Source organism: Chaetodon trifascialis, chromosome 15 (genome assembly GCF_039877785.1).
Source record: "Chaetodon trifascialis isolate fChaTrf1 chromosome 15, fChaTrf1.hap1, whole genome shotgun sequence".
NCBI lineage: Eukaryota > Metazoa > Chordata > Actinopteri > Chaetodontiformes > Chaetodontidae > Chaetodon > Chaetodon trifascialis.
In genome coordinates, this window is record NC_092070.1 from 11,858,720 (window position 1) to 11,883,917 (window position 25,198).

The 25,198-nt window shown below is 40.1% G+C and overlaps 2 protein-coding genes across 2 annotated transcripts; one reads left to right on the plus strand and one right to left on the minus strand.

Moving 5' to 3' along the window:
• The first annotated feature begins 6,935 nt into the window (after nucleotides 1-6,935).
• On the plus strand, nucleotides 6,936-15,640 carry kcnj12b (potassium inwardly rectifying channel subfamily J member 12b). The gene is made up of 2 exons (XM_070981703.1): nucleotides 6,936-7,505; nucleotides 10,125-15,640. The coding sequence occupies exon 2, from the start codon at nucleotides 10,268-10,270 to the stop codon at nucleotides 11,543-11,545; it is 1,278 nt and encodes a 425-aa protein (XP_070837804.1). The 5' UTR covers nucleotides 6,936-7,505; nucleotides 10,125-10,267; the 3' UTR covers nucleotides 11,546-15,640.
• Nucleotides 15,641-17,867: 2,227 nt separating this feature from the next.
• Nucleotides 17,868-25,048, minus strand: tufm (Tu translation elongation factor, mitochondrial). The gene is made up of 10 exons (XM_070982079.1): nucleotides 24,986-25,048; nucleotides 24,166-24,212; nucleotides 23,940-24,078; nucleotides 23,573-23,739; nucleotides 23,102-23,371; nucleotides 22,716-22,848; nucleotides 22,277-22,381; nucleotides 21,768-21,919; nucleotides 21,352-21,471; nucleotides 17,868-20,075 (listed from the first exon to the last, which is right to left on the minus strand). Exons 1-10 carry the CDS (start codon nucleotides 25,020-25,022, stop codon nucleotides 19,905-19,907), a joined length of 1,341 nt encoding a protein of 446 aa, XP_070838180.1. The 5' UTR covers nucleotides 25,023-25,048; the 3' UTR covers nucleotides 17,868-19,904.
• Nucleotides 25,049-25,198: the final 150 nt, after the last annotated feature.

A 25,198-nucleotide genomic window follows, 5' to 3' on the forward strand; every position in this document is an offset into this window, starting at 1 on the left:
TACAGTAAAATAAATTGCCCCAAGTGTTGATGTAGCTGGGTTGGTAGGAATATGATAAGGACACGGCAATGACTGGCAATACCTCTCTGGTTGTGTAGCTCCACATGCAGTGACAACGACTGACAAACCTGAGCTCTCAAAAGCCCCGGCAGCTAATGATGAGGCTGGTGCAGGAAAAAACTGACACCTGCTCTCATGGGGGATACACATAATGTATGTCATTCGTGGAGCACAGAGCCTTCATGTGATAACATACTTCAACAAGGTCTCCAACATCAGGCCAGCTGTCATAAAGAGGAGTCCAGACAGACCCCAAACACCTAATCTCTCCTGAATGACTATTTTTTTAACCACCATGCTGTTGACGTTTAGGTAACATGCCTTACATTTCTCAGAGATATGTTACAGCTTGCCTCAGTTAACTCGTAACATTTGTGAACTTAGAATTACCTAGAACGCAACATGGAGAGCGCTCATGAGCGTGTTGTCTTACTTCATCTTTTTTAAATTTTCTATTCCATAGATACACAAGTCCTTCACAATAAATATCCACATCTCCAGAGATTTCTGTGTACATTTGTCATCATGTCTCTCAGTGCCCTTGTAGAAGACCTAATCTTGTTGCTCTGTTCCTTGGGGTCATATTCCTAAAGAGGAACATCGCACCTCATTAAAACCCAACACTCATCTTTCCTTCCCTGCGACTCCGGCGTGTGAAACTGCAGTCATGTGAGCTGACACTTTGAAAGAGCAAAGCTGATTCTGATATCATCCATAGTGGATATAATTCTGCACCTGTGATCTTTTCTGGCAGGCTGTGACAACACAAATGCCGCTTTCTCTGAAAGTCAGCATGGTTTTTACATCAGGTAGGTAAGATTTTTCACCTTAAAACACCCCAGGGATGTAATCCTGGACTGGGCAAGTGGAGTTCATACTGCCATTACATTCAAAGTTTGTCATAAGTGAAATGAAAAAATTGTGTGCATGAAAGTTCCTTGGAAATAGTAGTTGGACAAGATAATCTTTAAATCAAGGTCAACTTCTTAGCTTTCGTCGCTCTGAAGCTTTGATCTGCTGATGAATACTGGTTGAAAGTTCTGGAACAATCTAATAATCGAACTAGAGTAAATTGATTATCTGTCAGCAGCAAATGAATCAACAGCTATTTTGACAATTGATTAAAAATAAATAAAATTAAAATATGAGGATTTGCTTCTTTTTTTCTTTTTTTTTTCATAATTGGAAAATAAATATCTTTGGGTTTTGGCCTGTTTGTCTGACTCAACAAGTATTTTGAAGAGGTCATCTTCACACTGATGGGTCCTTTTCATGATTTTCTCACAATCTGTCAACATAACCACTAATCAATCCAAAAAAGAATTGTCAGATTAATCGATAATTAAAATGATTATGAATCCCACCCGTTGGTATGGTAGTAACTCAGTATGTAGAGACTTGGATTTGGAACCAAGGGTGGCCGGGACAAGTCCTGCTCAGACTGTCTTACAGTATGAAGTGTGGACTCTCGAGGTGCTACTTCACCTACTGGGCACTTGAGCAACACACCAAACCCCTGTGCCTGGAGCGCCGACTCTGTGGCAACCCCCTCACTCTGACATCTCTAGTTTAGAGTGTAAAAAATTAATATTACCATGCAGGATTACTAAAGTGCGAAATGAAAAATAATCTCTGAGTTCAGATTATTCTGTCGTGCTTGATTTTGTGAAGTAAACTGGAATTTGCCTCACTCTATATCATCAAGCTTAAGAACTCTTCTCATCCCAGAAATATGAAGACAGAATATAGAAACTTTTTCTCATGAGTGGAATTTCAAAGAATCAAGTTGCCAGTTTATTTCTGTTTCTTGGTATCAGTAGACTGCAGTATGTACAGTAACTCTCCTGATAATTAAGTTTCTGATATCGATTCAAATAACCAATAGAAAATTGTATTTGTGATAAGGTTAAGGAATTTTCCTTCTCAACATATATTTCTCATCGTCTTCTTAATCTTTATGCCTTAATGGACAAACACACTTGACAGACGTGTTCATAAATAGCTCTCTCTGGCTTTATACTCATGTGCTGTCACTCATTTTAATTGAAGTTCCTTCACTATTTTGTCTACATGAGTTCCTCATAATAATGTGAAATTTACTCTGATTAAAAGATGTTAAGGATAATAAAAGAAAGTTTATATTTAAAATATAAACTTCTCTCAGTTTGTTTCTGCATTCCTTTGTGTGTTTAACAGTGTCTGTGTGTGTGTGTGTGTGTGTGTGTGTGTGTGTGTGTGTGTGTGTGTGTGTGTGTGTGTGTGTGAGTGTGTAAGTGCACCTGCAGGGTTTTTTTCAGAGTTGAGCTGCCCTACAAATGCTCCCGGCCCTCATGACTGATCAGCGGCTGATGTAGAAACACCGGTACGCAGGTGCACCTGCTCAGGCTGCAAAAATAAGTGGCCCATTTAGTCATGCAAAGATCAATTACTGCAAAAAGCACAGAGGCGGTTCTGATCTGCACTGCTTGCATCCCCAATGATATATTTCGGACAGGACCACAACTCTGCTTATTTTTCCTCTCACAAGTGACATGGGTCTGTGTTTGTGTTTTCAATATTTGTGTGAACATCAAGGAGCTGCATGGACCTGTTTTTTTTTTCCAATTTGATTTGGATCACAGTGTTACAAAATCAGGTCCAGAGGCGTGTGACCTACATGCAATTTGTTTGCTCAAACTCAAATTTGTCAGTGTTTCCATGACAATGGATAAATCCTATGCCGTTCACCTGAGTTAAATATAGATTTGGCACCGACATCAGTTTGGCAACACCAGACCCGCGATGAAGGTGATGAGGCTGATTGGTATTTGTGGAGGCACGTTAATACAGTCAACTCCTGTGTGTGCTCTAAGTAAAACGTGTAAGGAACAAGCAAAGTTTGGTTGGTGCAAAAACACATGCGTAGATCAGTTATAGACACCTTGAAACAACACAAACGATGATCCAATATGAAATCAGTTTTAATAGGCATCAATTTTAGATCTAACTCAACAGATCAAAATTATACAAATTTGATGACACTGAAGATTTTGTCTATCTTGTCATAAATTTGAATTCTCAGGTTATTTTTGTCTTTCAGCAGCGGTCAGTTTGAAGTTGATCTGTTCATGACAACAGAACAGACTGAGTGATGTTAAACTTTTCATCCGGACCACAATGCAGAACCAAAACATTGCAAGTGATCAAAAAATGGCCCAACGCTCTCACGTCTTGCAAAATGACCTTAATGTTATGTGAGGAAAAAGTTTAATTAAAGTTATTTGACTTAATGCAGATGTCGCCTCAGTAAAATTCAGCCTCCAGTCCTTTCTGTGTGGATGTTGATTAGGCTGTTCTGGAGCATAACTGGAGCAGGGAGGTTAGTGAACAGCTCCCTAAAAAAAACTCCTGTGTCTTGTGTGTATGCAGCGTTTCTTTCTGTTGGGTGGGTGCTCAACGCCTCTCTTCCCCACTCAGGTTGCTTTTGTCAGTGTTGGCTGCCAACAGAGACTCTCTACAGTACCTCTGGCGTTCATGTTTGTTCTCTTCCTTGTGATCACTGCTGTGTTACACAGGCCTGTAGCCATTTTCTCGGATGATTTAACTCTCGGATGAGAGTTATATTTATTCCAAAATGTTATTTGAAACAAACTTTTATCCATTGAAGTTGAAAAAAACCCTCAATCACGAGGTGACTGCAACCTAATGTGGCAGCAATTTATAATGTGTAACAGGGTAATAAGCCCTTGTATGTTTTCACAATACTTACAGGGTGACATCAGTGTGACATGTTCACATTCATCTTAGAGTTACTGTGAACATGCATAAACTGGGATTTCTTACCTGGAAATGTGGTTTCAGTGTAATAAACTTGACTCATGGCAATAAGGTGTTTTACTTATCATACATTTACAGATATTAAACACCAACATTGTAAATGTTTGTAAAACTACTATAAAAGGCATAAGAAAGGGGAAAATGCTGAATGCAACTGACACACACAGTCACAGCTGTAATGAACACTGTTCCCTCTGACTGAAAGGACATAATGAGCTAAACAAGCTCATCAATTTTACAAATGCTTGTACCATTAAGATGATACACAAGAGTTAATGGCAGATAAATGGATTGATTAACTATGTGATTGATTTTATTCCCAACAGCAATTACAGGCCGTGTCGCAGATACTGTATACAGCGATATATAATAGAACAATGAACGGGAACTGCAGAAACACACGGCAGGAGAGCTGGGGGGGCTGAACTAAACAGACGGCTACACAGTTGTATAATTGGAGTACCTGCCATGCTCCTGATCCTGAGTGTCCTGCCAGAACGGCTCATGTCTGATTGAGCTTTCAGTAAACATCCTGTGCTCTGACTAGTGTCTTCTGTACCTCACGGGGAGAACCACAACATGACATAACACTTGAAATGAATCGGGAGAGTGTGTGCTGAATTTCTGAAAGGTGGTCAAAGTGTGATCAAACACTGCAGCCCGTGCTCCGAGTGTGGTCGAGCCTGGCCCACTTTGTCCTGCCGCAGTGAGGCGGCCTTTAAATAACTCGCTGGGTCCGAGGTATCGGCTGGTCTCTCTCTGTCCCTATAGCACACTTCACATCCCCATCTGGTCTGCCATCTCTTGACTGAACCCGTGACCCATTTACATACAGGCCTGACACCACAGTAACAGTAACATAGTGATGATGTAAAGCTACAAAACACACACTCACCCACACGCAGGAGCATGCACACACACAAAGTATGTTGTATTTTAAGGTTCGAAATGGGCTATATTAAAAGGATTATCATTGAATTACAGTTAAAGCCTACCAAATGTTACATTCAGCACATTTTCTGCTGAAGGTTTTACCCCTGATATATAAAACTTTTCTCACAAATATAACTACTATGTCTACTGTGAGTAGTTCGCTACAAAACAGAATCTGCTCAATTCCTCACAAATATGCACATCCTTATGGTCACCTTAAACTGATTTTTATCATACACCATACATTAACATATCATATTTTACACACATTATCTTTTGGGGTATTGAGTACATTTATTTTGGATAAATGTGTAAGTTTGTCCTCCTGAACTGATATGAGGATACGCCGGTCTCCCTGCTTTAGTGGACACAGATCCAACAGCACCAACACTCACCAAGGTCAAATATTTTTTCCTATTATAATCAGAAAACTGATACTCAGACTACCGCGGCTTAGCTTCTTCGGAGGCCGTCATTTTCCAGTGTCACACACACCTTCCACCCATCTCTCCGCTCTCTGAAGGCCTCTAGTGAATCTGGGTCAAGCCAGTACTGGAACGATCCTGTTTCTGTCCAATGAAACTCACAAAACAATTACAAACTCCAGGGCAGTTCAGTTCAGTTGTGGTTGCACATAAGTTCTGACTGACAATGTATGTTCATTTGCTCTACGCTTTGGTCCAGAGGGGAATATCTCTCCCTTTACGGTTTACATGTTTTTAAGTTGTGCTAGCAGCATGGCCTTAGGAGTGGCAATATCTGACTGTCAGCGCACCATTGAATACCAGACATTCATGGCCCCCAGGGGACCAATCTAACTGCTACTTTTCCTCAAACTCCATCATTTGCTTTTTTAGACTGTATTTATAATATACTTTCCCAAACTGGGATCAATAAAGAAACCATCTAAGTCATTTCAACAACTACTTACGGATTGTCATGAAATTTGGTACAAATATCATGGCGTCAAGCAGATGAGCCATAATGACATGATCCTCTGACCTCTCCTCGAGCACCACTATCAGGTCAATATATTCATTTGTTCTGTGAAATATGTCACAGTCACTTAAATTACTCTTTCTTGATTCCCATACTGGGATATTAGATCTTTGCATTCAACCTATTCAAAGTATTAGTAGCACTGGAACGACCACAATATACTCCTAGATCCACACAGAGGATATTCTTGAGGTGAGATGACAGAGCTAACCACTGAGGTGCCGAGCTGCCTCAACATCAAGTAGATAGATTGGCACAAAATTTGGTACACTGACAGTCATGGTTCCCAGATGATGTATCCTAATGAATTTGGTGATCCTGACATTTGCCATCATTAAGTCAAAAAATTCAGTTTCAGTTCGTGACCAAATACCTGCAAAGCTGTTCCCACTCCCAAGACTTCCCATCGGCCTTAGCTGTGCTTTGAGTTTAGTTTAGCTAAGTAACAAGCAAATAACAGATAGGCAAAGCATGGTAAGCAGTTAAGAGAACATGGCAAATATTGCACCTGTTTAACATTAGCATGTTAGTATTGCCACTGTGCTTATTGCATTCTGCTTATTGGCTCTGTGATATACAAGACCTTCGCTGATGTCCTCCTTCATCCAAGCATGCACACACACATAAGACAAATGAGTGATGTTCAGCAAGAAACTGCCTACATGTGCTTTTCAAGTCCAGCGTGTTCAACATGAGCTGCCTTGCTTTGAATGAGTCAAAATGGAGACCACACCACCCACTCTGTGATCTATTTGGTTTTAGGTAAAATAAAGACATTACAGAGCATGGTTGCCTATTAGAAGTGTGAATTACTTAGTTATTCCTTGGTTATTGCAATTGATAGATTTTATATCTGGACCAATAATGTACCCATTATTGCACCCATGTGTTTTAATTTAATTTATTTAAGTCTAGATAAATCAGGGAAACAAATGCACAGTATGTGTTTAGGTGGTCTCTCTAGTACACATCAATCCTAAATTAACCAAATGGTTCTTTGAACTCTGAGCATTGCTGACCAGCACTGGTGCAACACTTGGTAGGGGAAGAGCACGTAGTCTCCAAATGCCAAATATCTACAGTGACACCGTGAAAGGGAGGGGGAGGACGAGAGCTGAGCAGTGAGCAATAGTTCACTGGATGTGGGATACAGAGTGGGATCTGCAGCAGAGCAAGATCAGATAGCAGATATACCAAGAAAGTGTGAGACTGTCGACTGCCCATGACTCTAAAATAAGCTGTGAGGAATTGATTTTTTGATTGGGTTAGACCTTACAGGCCATGTGAGCCCTACAGACATTTAATTTGACTGTGATCAAGTCGTTGTGCTATTTTCAGGTTCAAAATTATGACTTCAGCGCTCCACTAAAGTCGTTTTCTAATTTCTTGTCTGTTCCTGATCGACGGGAAATCAATCGAGCTGCAACTTTGGAGGACTTGACAGTAGGAGTGATTGTAATGGTCTCCTCACTGAGGGGAGGAAGAGACGCGTTGAAACTAGGAGGCATAGACATGATGGTGCTCTGTGGCCATTTACTTTTCTGCCTCAGGAGGATAGAGTGGTTCTACCCATAACAGAAGAAAAGAGTTGAAGGAAGCCTGAGGAGAAACATGCAGCAGTTTGGTTGAAAGACTGGGAGATCTGGAAGAAAAGGAAAGTTGGAAAACAACATTTATTGGGACCACTTGTACAAAAGGTAAGCTTCTTGTGATTTTAGACAGTAGAAGATATAAATATGCTATAATATTGTAGCCAACACCCTTGCATAGATTACCTAACCTGTGGACTGTCTCTCATTGTTCAGTTCGAATACATTTTCAGTGAGAACCGGTTCGATTGTGAGCAATGTCAGCAGCGAAATAGACTAATCTCTGCTCTCTGCTCTGCACTACAATCACAGCACAGCAGGCAGAGAGTGGCTCCTGTGAGAGCTGAGGAGCAGTCGCACAGAATATTAGATATTAATATCCTTTGGACACTCAACATCCTGCTTCCTAGCAACTAGAGCATTGAGAGAGAGCAACTGCCTCACTCATACATAAACACTTTTCATAGATAAAAAATGTGCAATTTGTTGTTTTTGTCATTCTGGATTGGAGGGTTAGAGACACACCTCAATTTGAATCTGTACAGAAAGTATTAAATTCATCATCTCCTTTTTGCTTTTTTTTTTGCTGCTACGTACCTGTTTCTTTGTATATACAGGCTGTTAATGTTGACCAGTCCATAGCTATAGAGTATCCATGGAGGGAAAACCTGCACAACAGCCTTTATGACCCCATTTGGAAGTTTTATTAAAAATGAAAGTTGCTTAATAACTATCGATTTTTAAAGCACTCAGGGACATTATCGGGTGTTTGCATGCATCTCGTCTCTTGAAGAATCAAAAAAACCAATCATGCTAAGGACCTAAACCATGTTTTCTGTGGCTGACTGTACGCAACCAATCTTGTGATCCTGCCGAGTTCTCAGATATTCTAAAAGACTAACAATAAAATCAAAATCAACATTATAATAATTATCTAAATAGCAACACTAAGCGTGTCACGAGCAGTTGCTGTCCAACACTTTACCTTGTGTTGACCTGTAGATGAAGGTCTTCCCTCTGGGGTCCCTTGAGTCTGCAGTGTGATAGTGTGGCAGCGTCTTATTTTATGACTTGAAATGTATGCAGTTCCATCAAACGGAAATTAGATTTTCAGCCATGCTGATGCCATGCTGATGGCATGGCTCTGGGGATGCCTGTCCATACACCTGTTGGTCGACCACTTTGGCTCAGACAGAAATATCTCAGCTACCAAATGGATTGGCATTCATTTTTGTACAGACATCTGTGGTTCCCTGGGGATTGCTCCTAATGATTTTGGTGATTCCTGATTTTTCTTCTAGTGCCAGCATGAGGTTTAAATGTGTGCTTTTGAGTGAGAAAGGTTGAACTCACAAACTGAGTGACTGCAGTGCATTCTGAGGGGGATATGGATTTGTATACTCAACTATCTCTCGCACCGTCTAGTTACTTTACATGGAGTGAAGTTGTTAAGACAAATTTTTAAGATTCTTTTATCCAAGAATTCAGGTCATAAACATAGAAAAGGCACTTAACATATTAACAACTTTGCAACAGCATTTATTTCTATCATCAACACAACACAAGCTGTGTGTGGTAAGGGCTCCAGTTGGGACTGATCAGGATAAAGTTCCCCTTTAAAAATATTTTCCATTAATGGGCCTGTAGTGATCGCATCGATTACTGCTGTCAAACCATTTGTCTCTAAAGCTGTCTCTTCCACTACTTCTACCCTGTCTTTTTCAGCCCATATTATTTTCCAGTTCAGCCTCAAAGGGGAATCGCACAGTACTCCAGTGACTCTAATAGCTGTGCCAGCTGGAGGAAACAGCAGATACGTCACATAAAATGGCAGGGCATTGGATTAGCTGGCTATTTCTGTACCTTGTTGATCAGAGAAACATGTATTGTATATACCAGAATAATTTCCAACAGAGCAGGGGAGAAATGGTGGTAGGACAGAAAATCAAATGTAGGCTATGAAAGGATATACCACAAATGAAATGTAGCAGGATTGCTACTGTCCTTTCAACAAGGGTAAATATCTTACCCTGAAGCCAAGTTTTCAACATAGAAGGCAGTTTGAAAATCACTTCATCACTTCCATGTTTGCCCTTAATTGTGTCCTACAAATCAAACAGCTTCAAAACACAGAATATTATGAATTACATTCAACAACAACGAGAGGAGAGATAAGAAGAAATAATCAAGAGGAGAAATAATCAAAAGAGTGTTAACTAAATCAACAGCTGAAAATTATTAAATGAAAAATATAATCTTAAGACTTTGGAAACCGGAAGCCTCTTATTAGACACCAGGTGCTGAACAAATTTTCAGCACCTCATCATGAGTTGCAGAAGTCTCTCCTTTAAAAAGTAGTAGTAGTAGTAGTAGTAGTAGTAGTAGTAGTAGTAGTAGTAATACGTAGTTACAGTCAATGAAGCGCTGGGACAAAGAGATGGGGAATGTCATATTCATATTCTTCAACTGTATAGAAACAAAAGGTTTTAGCTTCACTGAAGCTACTTAAGGAGAATGTTAAGTAGAAGTGTGCATCATCGATCATCATACAACAAGCAACAAGTTGTTAATGTACTATCACAAATATATCATACTACTGTTTTGATTTTTGTTAAATTAATTCATATTCCACTTTTCAGGTGATGTCAAATCACTTTACATAAATCACATTGTGGGCAGATAATAGATAATGTTGTATACTTATATTTTCCCTGTCCTTCCTTACAGGAAACCAGTTAAGTGCCTCACCTTTCAATTCCAGTCGACACTGAATCAGTTTTGGACGGAGCTGTGCACTTCCTGCGAGTCTGGTCAGTTTTGTATGAACCGGCCTGATAGCGTGAAGCCACGTGGCTGTGCCCCACGGAGGCATGAGTTTTGGAAGGGCCCACCACCACAGCTTTGTGTCCTGTGAAGAAGAAGGCCTGAGATTGAGTACCATGCCTGCTGTGGGCAGCTTCGGCAATGGCAAGATTCACACGAGACGCAAATACCACAGCCGGTTCGTCAGCAAGGCTGGCCAATGCAACATCCATTTCTCAAACATGGATGAGAAGTCACAGAGGTACATGTCTGACATATTCACAACTTGTGTGGACATCCGCTGGCGATACATGTTCCTGCTGTTCAGCCTGGTGTTTGTGGTGTCCTGGCTATCATTCGGCCTGGCATTCTGGGTAATCGGCCTCCTACACGGTGACATGGACCATCCCGGAGGGGACGACAGTTTTGTTCCTTGTGTCACGCAGGTCAACACCTTTGTTGCTGCTTTCCTGTTCTCTATTGAGACCCAGACAACCATTGGGTATGGAGCTCGTTGTGTGACTGAGGAATGCCCAGCTGCTGTTTTCATGGTGGTGTTTCAGTCCATCATGGGCTGCATCATTGATGCCTTCATGATCGGTGCCATCATGGCTAAGATGGCACGACCCAAAAAGCGTGCAGAGACTCTACTGTTCAGCCACAACGCAGTCATTGCTCTGCGTGATGGGAAACTGTGCCTCATGTTCAGGGTTGCAAATCTGAGGAAGAGCCACATTGTGGAAGCTCATGTGAGAGCTCAGCTCGTCAAGCCCCGCTACACAGAGGAAGGTGAATATATCCCCCTGGATCAGATTGACATGAATGTAGGCTATGACAAAGGCACAGACCGCCTGTTTCTGGTTGCACCCCTCACCGTCATACATGAAATTGATGAAGAAAGTCCACTGTTTGGCATCAGTAAGCAAGATCTCGAAACATCTGACTTTGAGATAGTAATTATTCTAGAAGGGTTGGTGGAGGCCACAGCTATGACAACGCAAGCTCGTAGCTCTTACCTGCCCTCAGAGATCCTGTGGGGTCACCGCTTTGAGCCCGTCATCTTTGAGGAGAAGAGCCAGTACAGGATAGATTATGCCTATTTTCACAAAACATTCGAAGTACCATCCACCCCCAGATGCAGTGCCAAGGACATGGAGGAGAGAAAATTCCCAACATCTGGCGCGAACTCCTTCTGCTATGAGAATGAGCTGGCCTTCATCAGCAGGGATGAGGAGGAGGAAGAGGGAGATGAGGAGAAAGACAGGAAGTATTCATTAGAGCTAATGACCGAGCAGGCCACTCCTGGATGTGATCAAATGTCCTCTCGTAGAGAATCAGAGATGTAACCTGTGGGTTGTTTTGTTTTGTTTTTGGGATGCAGAGCAATTCCAGCGTCACACGAAGAGCCCTATGACTGTCATTCTACTGACATGAGGATACCGCTAACACTTCTGCTGCAGGTGGGGAGAAACATTTCTAATCTCTATCATACAAGCGAGGATGAAACTCATTTCTCACATTTCTCACCGGATTAACTTTTTCGCTTCCCTGGGATGGTTATTGAGCTTTATCAAATGCAAACAAATCTTTCAATCTGCAGATGGTCCTAGTAATAAAGTGCATGACCATAGCATAGTTTTGTATGAATATTTTGAGAAATGTTTTAATAGTGTAGGTCTATCTGTAGGTGCTGTTCAGTGTTCACAGACCTCAAATATGCGATTTACATCTGAGTGTGGAGTCTTTGCAGATGACGTTTAGAAAACGAAAATGTGGGCATATTTCTCCAGACTCATTTGGTAAAAACAGAAATGTAGATCAACAGTGGATTTTCATCTTAATAGTATAACAATATGTGAACAAAAAGATTCTAAATATTCTACACTGTATAATGTAAGTGGGTGACTTTATTAGTTGACATATGCACGACTGAGATACATACACTGTATGGACTGCATGTAATTATGGGAGACACATGACTAGGTAGAGTTATAAACATTTCTATCACGATGAGGGAAAATAAAGTTGATGGTGCATCATACACTGATCAGCCACTACATTAAAATGACTAACAGGGGAAGTGAACAAATATTGATCATCTCTTTACAAGGCAAAGATCTGCTGGGAAACCTTGGGTCCTTGTTTTCAGTGGCTCTTACTGTGACATGTACCCCCTACCTGAATGTTGTTGCACACAAAGTACACACCTCCTGGCTACAGTATTCCCTGATGGCAATGATTTAAGGCACATGACAAAGAGTTGGAGGCCCCACCTTGCAACTTACAGGATTGTAAGTGCCAGATACTGCACAACACCTTCAGAGGTTTTGTGCCTATACATCAATGGACCGTCACTTATTTTGGCAGCACAAGGGGACCTACACAATTATTAGTTTTTCATTTCTTTTTAGTTTATCAGTTTGTGAGGGACAAGTACAGACAGTTGCAGAAACAGTCTCAAATGTACTGTACATGTGTATATAGCCAAAGCTAATTTCCAACACTAGTCCCTTAATGGACAGAGGATTTTAATGTTGTGGCTGAATGGTGTATGTCATTTGTGCATATTAACAGTGAGCACTCTTCTTCTGTGTCTTATCATTTCAGCCAGTGAAACAGGAAACATTTGACCTGAGTAGATGATGTATGTCATTTACTTCTCAACAGTTTACCAGAGGCAATCTTTGTGTTTCCATTTGCTTGTTTTGATGCCCGTTTTCAATTTGTGCATTAAAAAAGCTGGACGGAAACTAAAACCCTTAGCTGGAGAATTAGTGCCACCAACTGTTGATCTCGAGGTGTTTAACTTCTAATATTAGCATAGCGGTAGTGGATGGAAATATATATGTAAATAACTTTGCACTACATTTGATTGAAACCTGGTAAATGTGGTTTTGAGAGAGCACTGTAGCTTTGCTAAGCCCCACTCCTCTTGGTTACATTTACTATGCCTGTCAAACTCTCTGTTTTCCCATGGCACATATGGCAAATAGTAGGCCTCCTCAACAGTCGATGATCCATGAAGAAAACCTATGAATAAAGAAACAGCAGTACAAAGATAGATTAGCTTGTTTGCTTATCTTATTCTACAGGCAAGACGGAGGTTAGATGTACGCTTTATTTTTCTCATTTGGAAATTATACTGTATGTTTCACTAATGTTGCAAGAGAAATGGCTTTTAGGATCAGAACTAACAGTGCTATCTCAACAATATCTGGGTTGCTGGGGTGTAAACTAACCCAAATCCAATTAACAGCAGGAAAGAGCCGTGAATATTAGCCGACAGTCTGATATATGGTAGCATCCAGGACCAGTTTCCACACAGTGAGGAAGTTTTACACAGTGGATGTGCTTTAGTTGTGACCAAGGCTTTCACATAACTGCAACATAACATGTAACCGCACACAAATAACGTAGTTTGAAATGCTTCTGGAGTTGGAAGTAACACTGGGTTAGGTTACGTACTGTAGGTAATGCTAACGGCCATGCTTTCGTTTGCAGCTGACTTAGACAAACACATCTGGTTATCCATTCCTTACACTCTTGCGCATGCATTTTTAGTTTTGGAGAGGCTGAAAAACCCCACCACCCTTCACAGTCTTTAAATGTAGAACGTTTGAACAAATCAAAAGCTTGACATGCCTACTGTGCCTAATCACGGGTGCTAAGCTATGATTGCACAATCGCTGGCCAGGCATGGGGTTAAGTAAATGGTCAATTGAAATTAATTTCTTAATTCTGCTCAGATGCAATGTGTTATAAAGGGGAATACAATCCATCTCTACATTAACTCTATATTTTGCATGTGACATATTTTCTCTCTATAAATGCTTAGAAATATACAAATTGCTGATGCAGGTCAAAAAGCCAACATCATGACCTGTGTGAATATAAAAATTACAAAATTAGAAATAACCAACACAAATAAGAAACACCTCAAAGTCCAGCCCTTTATATGACCTTATGATATAAAAAGACATTAAAAACAGGAGAATCTAACTGTCACCAGTCGCATATTGGTTATCAAAGACTTGACACAATTTTGGAGGGCCCCCCAGGCAATAAAGGAGTCTAATTAAAGTGATGTGTCACATGTATGACCCATGGGAGATAGAGTGGAGTAATACTGCAATACATCTGTGCTCTATATTAAGTTAAAACACTAAATCCAAAAAACAAATACTGACCAAAGGGAAGCTCTGGCACACAACACAAAGTACGGCACTGAAATATCTCTTCAAGTGCTTGGATGTCAATGTAAAGCCAACATATGACTCTTGAATGTTTTAGATGTTCATGGGACACATTTCAGACATTCACATGTTCTGTAATAACTCATGCAAAATACATTTTTTGTGAGGGTAAACAGCTCTAACTCATTATAGAGTCATTATAGTTTCATAAAAATGTCATAACACAGTATATCATATGAGATAATACATTGTAGCTCATGATTTAAAAACCAAGTAACAGATGGTGAAAGATGAATTTGAAGAAGAAAGAAATCATATTGAAGATTATGTCACAATGATAAAAATAATGTGCGTGTGTGCCTGTGTGTGTATGTTGTGGCGGATCTCACACACACACACACACGCACACACAGCAACAAGCAACAAATCAATTCACTTTGTAAAATCACCAATGTCCAAAGAAACCTTTGATAGATGCACTTTATATATTAATTTGGTTCTTCTATTGAATTTGTTGATGTCATACAACAGTGTATGTTGTCTTTCTATGTTCTTGGCCAGTGTCATTATTCTTCCTTTCTTTTACTATTAATATGACAAGTAATAAAGATATTAGGTCAGCCTGCAGTTTCACATGTCCCAGGTGAGATGAATTAGTTTTCTCTCCACATTTCTCAAACTAAAAAACTCCATGTGAGGTAACTTACATACCCGACTGCCATTTCAGCAAATTCCAACACATTTGTATTTATATCTTGCTGACTTGTGCTGAAAATATCACAAAAGGCTTGCTCTAGAAAACAAAACTAATGGTGGTTCCACTGCCATTTGCACCAAGAGCAGGGGGAAGGTCTTCCTGCATGTAAAGCAGGAGGGAAGAACTATAACTCGTGCATTGTCGGGCTGGTGTTGTAAATAAATGTATTTATTTTTTTGGTTTTATGATCTTTCGGGCTGAGTTAAAGTATTAATACAATATTTAAAAAAAGAAATCAGTGTTAATATAATACGTTTGTTTAGAAAAGAAAGAAACTGGAAATACTCCCTTTGCTTAATGGACTGAAACAATGTCTGCTGACCTCTTCTTGTCTTCCACTAAATGCATTTGAAGGGAACTTCACTCTGAGTTGCACCTTGTTTTCTCCTCACAGGGTTTTAGTTTGTTGTGTGAGACAACAATTTGAAATTGACAGACAAATAAAGGAATTCTCCTGTTGATTACCACAATAAAATATGTCTCGCAAAGCCAACAGTTTTCCTTCTCCTTCATGGCAGACAGGCACTAAATACAGCGATGATTTTCACAGGAAGCGTCTACTAAATGATTTGTTGTAGAGTTCTAATAAATAAGAGCAGCGGGGAGAGAAAAGTGGGAGCGAGCTGTTTGACAAACACAGAGGAATGGACTGTAATTTATGGCTGTGATTTGGTGGGATGGTATCTGGTTGGGGTCAGAGGTTTCTGCTTTCACTCTTATGCAATCAATTAGGCATGTCTTTGCATATGCACAGACAAGACTTGGCAGTCCTGCTTGATTTCACTGCCCTGTAACCTTGAACACTGGAAAAGAGATCACATGCACACGAGCACACATACACACACACACACACACACACACACACACACACACGCACACACACACACACACACAAAAACTTGGCTTAGATTAGCTTTAGTTAAATAGTCCAAAACCTGTGTGGGCTTCTGTGACATGACTCCATATCACCGGACAAATTTTATTTATTTTAAGTTTTACACATGATCAAAGAGTAAAATATTTGAAAACCATTACTGATAAAATATGAATGGTTTTCACTCTTTTCACTACATGTAATCAAAGTTTTCACTGTTGAGAAAATACTTTAAATTCCTAAGTAGAATATCGTGTCTATGCGTTGGTGGTATGTGTATTCAAGAATAATATTACCCAGAACTGGTTTTATACAATTACCATTTGATATGACCTCTCAGCTAAAGAGCTAAAGAGTGGGTGTGTGAGACAATAAAATGTTATCCTGGCGTCAACAAGTCCTATAACAGTGACATCTAAACAAATAAACTGTTCTACCCTTTCATGCATTTCACTTTCAGGAAGTTACTTTAGTGCCAAATGAATGTTTAATTTCCTGCTTTAAGAGTGCCTTATCCTCTGAGAGGTGTTGTGTGATGGATGGAGCACTGAGAATAAACTGGGATGCCTCTCACCCACTCGGCAGTGTTGGAGGATGAGAAGCCGTGGAGGGTCAGTCTTCCAGCATGCAGAGTGGGCTGTTGAAAGGCAAATTCGGACTTAATTGCAGCAGCGCTATTCTTCGCTGGTTTCCCTCAGCTGCCAGAAGGAGGTGGGGGGTGGGAAAAAAAAGCAACATGATGCAACAGCTGCACTTCCTTTCCTACAGCCATAACTCCAGACACTTTAGACCTGAATCATTGTGCCTGCATATCTATGAATGATCAGTTCTGACCAAGAACAGATCCACTCCTTACGCTACTGATGGAAAACGTTGCATAATTCTGAAGTTTAAATATTTTAGGAAATGACAAAAAAGACAAGACAAGAAAGTATGAGTTTTAATATACCTTGACTATTGCTTAACACAGACTGCATGCTCTTCTGTGGTTAATTACTGTCATCGATATGCCATTGCATGCCTCCATGTAGAAAAAGATAATATTTGGCTTGATGTGTTTCTTATGGGAGTGTAACCACCCATCCCGGCTCTGATGTACAGAGATATGGGTCAGAGTCAGTCATTGCTGTTGGGAAATGGGCGTCCATGTTGACGATTGGCTGGAAAAAAAGAGTTAAATCTTGTCGGCCTTCGCCCGGGGACATGACATCTAATCAGGACAGAGCAAGTCAAGGAAACCACTCGTCGCATCTTCTTGATATTATATTGCAGCTTCCCTTTCCATTCACAGAATACTCAGATAGCTGAGGCAGAGTCATGTTATTGAGGAGTGCGGGGAGGTTAAAGGCTAGAGGAGTGAACTTGTGACTGGAGGATTGCTGGATGGAAAAAACCCGCCCTGACTGGGACAGTCTGACAGAGGAAACTGGTTTTAACACCAGGGTGGATTAAACTGTGATTTAAACTTTGAAGCTGCACAAAGACGACTGTGTGAATTTTCATTACTCTCAAAAAAGAGGAAAAATCACTGTTATTAATGTAGAAAGAGACGAACCTGTCTTTTTTTTCCACACATAACAGTTACATTTAGCATGAAATGTCCTGTTTGTTTACTTTAACCATATCATTTAAGCAGTACATAAAATATAACATACTGTATGATATGAATAACAGAAACACTATAATGTATTTGTGACAGGTTAGGAGGACAATTTAGTGTCATTTAAGTGTTTTTATGTGGGTAACTGGTGTATAAAAAGTTGATAAAAGGTTAATAACACAGTAAAACAGCTGTAATCACATTTAATGCGATATGATTACACACATTAATAAATCCCTACAGTGTGTTACGAAGCATGTTTATTAACTGTTTACAGACAAATCATTCACAGGCATATTATTACTCGAGTTGATTAAATAAATACTTCAAATTTCATATTTATACAAAACACATATTTTCTATCACTGCTGCTATGCTGCACTTTATTATGTTGTGGGAAAAAAATAAGTAAATTTACTCAAATATTGTATATAAGTAGAATTTTCTTTTTTATTGTTGGTTTTTTTTTGCTATTGATTTTATTGGTAATAGTTATACACTTTTACTTTAGTAGAATTTTGAATTAAGGCCTTTTCTCATAGATGAATCATTGATCATCTCTTAGTGATGCCTCACAGGAGCAGTAATAGCTGTTGACAAATTTATCATAAAATGTGCTTACAAATACATTATTGTGTGTTATAAAGCATTATTTGGTCAAGTCGATTATCGCTCATGTATCTCGTCCCTCTGACACGTCTACACGCTGAGGTTGTTTAACTCAAATGCCCCTTGAAGCGCATTGCCATGACGTGATTCAGCAAACATCAGTCACAGGTTACGCTGGTTTGAATGACATTGAGTGTATCAGACCTCTTCAGAGACAGTTAAAGCCAGTATCACTGACCATCAGTACATATGAGAGTTCACTGATCATGTATCTCTTTAAGTTATTTTGCTCATGGAGACATTCATCCTCCAGCTGAGCACATCACTCAGCAGTAGTTGCTGCTCCTGCCTCCTGCAGACGTACAGTATTTGATTACAGCAACAGGCTGATTAGATTACATGAGGCACTCACTCAAATACCTACAGCAAACACAGAGCAACTGGAGAACTTCCTATTGGGGATGAAAAAGCAGAGACCACCAACTATTCAGAGCACAAACACCAACAGGTTCAGCCTGGCGCTAAAGGATGCTGTACGTTCAAAAACTATTAAGACTTATCCAAAATCCCCTGGTACAATCTCGTTCTCAGTCTCTACTATCAACCATCCACTCTTTCTCTCATTTTCTCTGTCAGGCTGATGCTATGTGTCTCCATCTAACAGAGATGCTGTGTTTGCTCTGAATGCTCTGAATGCAGTGGATTTGTGGCTCCTGAGTGAGATGTGTGCGTTCTTGTCAGATTAGTTCATGTCCACAGATTCTTTTTTCCCCAGTAATGTCTTTAAGGGCCCAATCCATAAGTCATTGGACCACATAATTTTAAGATATATTCACTAACCTAGTTAGTAGTTCGGGAAAATTGGGAAATGAACAATTTGTGTTTCTCAGATTATTTCTGGAAATTACCATATATATATCAAAACATTTGTGAAGATGGTTTCCTGTTTTGGTTGGTATATATTCAGATTTTCAGTTAATTGTAACCTTATATCAAATATTTTGCTGTATTTGCTTGATGACAGAGTTGATCATCACGAATTTATCAACTACAAACAGTAGAATGAGCACATGAATTTCATTGAACTGATTTTCACAAAAGATCACCAAAAACACATTGCTGATATAGCTGACTGTTTTCTATAATTAATAATGAGATCAGAACTATTTCATTGGACTGGCTGACAGGCTCTTGAAGCACCTCTTTGCTGCCCTCATGTGGCTTAATGATCCTCTAACATGCAGCTCTGCCTTACAGCCAAATCTTAAATAGATCTCTGGATTAAGATGAATGTGACATTGAAATGTATTTCTTGTTCATTTGTAGTGGTTTCTTTTTTGCGTGTTTGTTTTTTGAAGATCATCTGGCTAGCAATAGCCAATACCGCAAAACAAAGGATGGCTTTTTATATTAAATACATTTTATTACATAAATGACATAATTTTGACAGTCTGGCCTGTTACACAAAGACAGTGCTGAACATTACAGATATTTTGGTTGGATGGAACAGCACAACAGAGCCATGCACTCCTCTACTCTTTGAGGTTTATGCATGGGTTTATGTACTGAATGTTTATTTCTATTATCATTTGATTTGACCAGGCACAGACACCCACTCATCCTCCCTCCCTGAACCCCCCCTCCCCAGCCCAAAACTCTCTGCAGTTTCCATTCAGCCCCAGTTGGTCTGGTCATCATCTGTATAAGTCAGGATGTCTGTGACCAGCCCAGTGCCGATGGTTCTGTTTCCGTCTCTCAGAGTGAACCTCTGGCCTTTTTCGAGAACCATTGGCTGGCGGAGCGTCAGCGTCAAGGAGGTGTCCTCCCCTGGCATGACCATTTCCTGAAAGACAACAACAACAGACAGGAGAGTGATGGATGTCCCTTAAAATTCTCTTGTTGTATTATGTTGTTTACAATTGTAAGAAGAGTAAAAGTACATTAAGTTTATATTGGGAGACTTTGTTTTTGTAAAGTCGTGTATCCCAAAACCATATCCTCACGGGACAAACCCATATTGAGTGATGAGAAACATGCTGTAATAAAATACAGTCCTGCATTAAATACTACCTTTGTGAAATTTAAAATTATAACTTTCTCAGTCAAAAATGCAACATTGCTTCAAAAGCCAAACAAGAATCGCTGCCTCAGGGGACTATGCCTCCACCAACCAGTCCAGCTGCAATTTACAAAAAAAAAATGGAATTATCATTATACTAGCATGTGTGACTCTAGTGAATACTTTGCAGTAAGAAACACGCTGTCTTCACGTTGAGACTGTTTTTACAGAGGAATACAGAGGACTGACAGAGAGCTTCATCACATGGTGCAACAACAATCACCTGAAGCTCAATATCAGCAGAACCAGTGAGCTTGTGGTGGACTACAACGCTTCAAATATGGATGCTGCTGCAAAGAAGCTACAAGTTGTAAAATGGCAGCACAGATCATCTATACAATTGGCAAACTTTAAAAGGTGGACACCCAAGATTAGTGTCACCAATTCAGTATCTGACAAAATGTGAAATATGGTCACAATCTGCCTTCTGTTCCTTAGTTAAGGTGTTGAATTAAGGTTAGAAAAGTGCTTCTGCAGAACATTATGATGTCACAGTGAGGCTGACCTTTGTATGAAATGTTGTCCTAATTAGCAAATTAATTACTGAGTTAGGGTCAAAAATGTGTTTTGAGCAGTCACAGAGTCCTTGACCGTTGACCACCAAGATCCAATCATTTGTGCCAAGAAGAAATGAAGAAACACCTTCCAGGCATTCATGAGATATTGCCTTCCCTTGAATGGGATGTACATACAAACATATGATACATATAAGACATATAACATATAAGATACGTACAGATGGACAGACAGACAAGTCGAAAACATAATGCCTCTGGCCGCGGCTGTCAGCACAGAGCATTAAAACATCACAACAAAAATCTCTATTAAAGAAAGACAATGACTCATACTGCTTTTACAGACCTGACACATCATGAAATTACATAAAGTAACTCGAGCTACCAGTACTAGCTGGGTGAACTGTTAGGGAATGGGATTCAAACATGACACTACTTGACAAACATCCATTTACTGACAGACACACACGCATGTGCACACACACCTTGTCATCGGGCAGAGTGACCCTGCAGGCCATGTCCCAGGTCAGAGAGAACATGACGGGCATGAAGTTGGAGACGAAAGGTTTGTGTCTGCCTCCCTCCTCTTTACTCAGAATATACACCTGTCATACAGAAAGCACACACACATTAGTGCATCATTTTCTGGGTAACAGTGGGTTCTGCACTTCATTTTAAACCAGAAATTGGTTTGTTAGCAGATAAACACTCTTTAACTGAGTGAACGCCCTCAGAGTCATTACTGTGGCATCTGGCTGATTTCCCAGCTTGTCTTTAAACAGCTCTTTAACCATTACAATTGCTGGATTATATACAGTCATGTAACAGATTCAGATTTCGATTCATTGATTATGCAAAACCATTACTAATTAATCAACACAGCAAATCTGTGCTCTCAGACCTGGGCTTTGACTTTCTGGTGAGGCTTTATGGATCCTGGTTTGCACATCACCATCCCTCTCCTCACTTCCTCCCTCTTCAGTCCTCGGATCAGAGCGCCCATGTTATCTCCTGCCTCTGCGCGATCCAGAGACTTGTGGAACATCTCAATACCTGAACCCAACAGGACGGACAGCAGGGTGAATTTCCTGTGTATACACCAGTACTCCTACAAGTTTACATACTTCTGGACACACATTTATTGGACTTGTCCTCAGCAGTAGCTTTAGATCAGATACTCATCATTAAAGCACACAAAGTGCATTCATTTGCATACTCATTAAAGCATTCAGTGATCCTTTGTACCCAGTGTGGAGCTGCTGCATTCGCAAAATTTCTCCACTCATTTACTAAGGGTTTTCCTTAAATTTGTCACTCATCTGGATATTGGTCATGTTTTGGTTCATGTGCTTTTTAAACAGCACAGGAGCTCCTCCGCTGAGTTTCTATTCTGCTTTTTCTTTCACTCACCTGTAACCACTGACTTGAAGGCACGATTATGGCCCACAAACTCACTGTCGTCTCCTTTCTTGATGACACCCCTCTCTAAAGTGCCCGACACCACTGTACCCCTGCCTGAAAGATACAACAGATAAACATCTCAATTTTCCTGAGATACAGCATTTTACAGCTAGAGGTGCAAATCAGTGATAAAATTTCATCTCTAAAATAGACCTGGAACAATTAATCGAACAGTTGGCAACTATTAAATCAATCTGCAACTATTTTGATAATTGATTGGAATATCTTTGGGTTTCGGACAAAATAAGACATTTGAGGACATTATCTTGGGCTCTGGGAAACAATGATCAATATTTTTCACTCTTTTCTGACATCTTACGGACCAATCAATAGATCGATGCGTTTACAGGCTGCATTTCTTGCATTTTGTTTTTTTTTTTCTTCATACCTGGGATGGAATAAACCCCTTCAATGGGCAGAAGGAAAGGTTTTTCCAGCTCTCTTTTGGGAAGAGGAACATAAGAATCCACAACCTCTAGCAGTTTCATCACTGCATTCACCCCAAGCTCTGGCTCTCTGTTCTGAGATTAAAAAACAAAAAGAAAACATCACAAACCCATTTATACTTGGTATTAAATGCGACCACATCTGGAGGTAGTCTGACTCACACTGTGTTGGGATCTTAGTTAGACATAAACACTATCTGTTTAAAGTGCTGTCATCTGTACAGAACATAACATTGCTAATTATTTTTACTGTAGCTAACTGATAAAAGCAAGCAGCTGCCAGTATTATCTAAACTGTGACATAAATTACAACCAGCCTTCCCCTCACCTCCAGGGCACAGAGGGCCGAGCCTATCACGACGGGTGTGTTCTCGCCATCATAGCCGAACTCTGTGAGCAGCTCACGGATCTCAATCTCAACCAGCTCCAGCATCTCCTTATCTTCCACTGCGTCTGCCTTGTTGATGAAAACCACCACATGCTCGACACCTATCTGCCGGGCCAAGAGGAGGTGCTCTCTCGTCTGAGGCATCTGGCCGTCAGTAGCCGCCACGACGAGGATGCAGCCATCCATCTGAGCTGTACCAGTAATCATGTTCTGACAAAGAAAAGAGTTTGGGTTAATTCAAAGTGATTAATTACATTTTTGCATAACTTATAAAGTACATAAACAAATATGTTTGAATACTTGAGATAAGCATGGATTTTAATCAGCTAAGATAACAACAAAGCTGCATCGTGTGCAGTACCTTCTAGGCAAGGCTGGTTGCAGGTGCTTTGAACAAGTAAATCAGGTTACCTTGACGTAGTCAGCATGCCCAGGACAGTCTGTGTGAGCATAATGTCTGTTGGCTGTGGTGTATTCTACATGAGAGGCATTGATGGTGATTCCTCTGGCCTTCTCCTCGGGGGCATTGTCAATGTCCTCATACTTTTTATAGCTGCCACCACCAGCGCCAGCGAGAACTGAGGACCCAATAATACACCAAGGTCACATTTCTGATTTCATCTTTCACAAAATGGAAAAAAAAAAAAGGTCATGATTTTTTTGTTGTAGGTCAGTGGAGCCAAATAAGTCTCTCGATCAAATTAGATAATTCAGTGTGTTGGATTTATGTTCATCTGGGCCACTGTAAGAGTAAAAGCTAGGCCGTCAGTGATTGTACCTTTCGTGATGGCTGCAGTCAGGGTTGTCTTGCCATGATCAACATGTCCAATTGTTCCGACGTTCACATGAGGTTTGTCTCTGTTGTATGTCTTCTTAACCTCTGCAGCAAAGGTCCGCCTACTTAGAGGCACAGGGCACTACCAGACGAAGACAAACCAAAGAATTATTAAGTTACAAAATCCATTTTAAACAGTTCGTAGACTGCAGTTTGAGTGCATGCTCACCAGTTTGAGGGAGCTGTGCACGAGGCTTGGTGAAGAAAGCTGAAGGGCTGAGAAGAGAAAATCAAAATATGAAAATTAGAAATATAAGACAATGGCTGATTATCAGGATTATCATCCTATAAATCCACCACTGTGGAGCATACAAGCATTAAAAGTTTACGAAGGTATTTTAGGTCCACGGCAGACATTTAATCTCTGCTTTCTTTTTCAAACGCACTGTAAAATATATTTACAGTAAATCCTAAACCTGCTGTTTTTCTACATGTTTGTTTCAATCAATGTCACCCTCTATTGATAAAGATAACTTCCATTACCTCGCTGGGACCACATCTTTGCTGACTGTCCAATCAAATTTTGCATAAGGCGATGAAGGGTTTGGGACTGTGTCAAAGATTTATTTCAGATAATAAAGCCAAAACCCTTAACGTTCTGATTCCATCAGGTAGCTGAAGCAGCACCTGCCATCAAGCAAACAAACCCATTAGAACCGGAAAGGAGGCCTCGACAGTGTCATCCTCTTTCAAATAAGCTACTGTTTCGGTACTTGTCTAGCCGCCTATGACATTAGCTAATTTCAATCACAATCATTGTTCAGTCTGTCCTCATCCTCGGCTAGCTGTATCGTAAGCTAACACTCCTGGTAACGTGACCTTGCTCTGCTATCGGGATACACAGCATCATGTCTTTTTCACTATATTTTATATTTCCACAGATACAAATAATAAATTATGGTGTGCAAAACAAACCAGAATCTCGTGAGTCAAAAAATGTCAGAAATGCATACAAAGTTACATACTACAAAAGACTTAAACGATTTTACCAGAGAAACATGCACGCAGTCCCAGAAGCGCCGCCATCTTGGATGGTTAGACAACCCAAAGATAGTAAAAAAATCAAGATAAGAGCCTCCAAGCCGCAGACCTGGGCTGCAATGTTTCCGCTACTACTACTACTACTACTACTACTACTACTACTACTACTACTACTACAAATAATAATAATAATAATAATAATAATAATAATAATAATAATA

Excerpts from the sequence above, each read along its gene's own strand:
- kcnj12b (XM_070981703.1), top strand. The coding sequence starts at position 10,268 with ATGAGTTTTGGAAGGGCCCACCACCACAGCTTTGTGTCCTGTGAAGAA.
- tufm (XM_070982079.1), bottom strand. The coding sequence starts at position 25,022 with ATGGCGGCGCTTCTGGGACTGCGTGCATGTTTCTCTG. Across the intron at positions 23,372-23,572 it reads GGCATGCTGACTACGTCAAG|AACATGATTACTGGTACAGC; the intron begins GTAACCTGATTT and ends TTTCTTTGTCAG. Across the intron at positions 20,076-21,351 it reads TCACTCTGCCCGATGACAAG|GAAATGGTCATGCCAGGGGA; the intron begins GTGTGTGTGCAC and ends GTTGTCTTTCAG.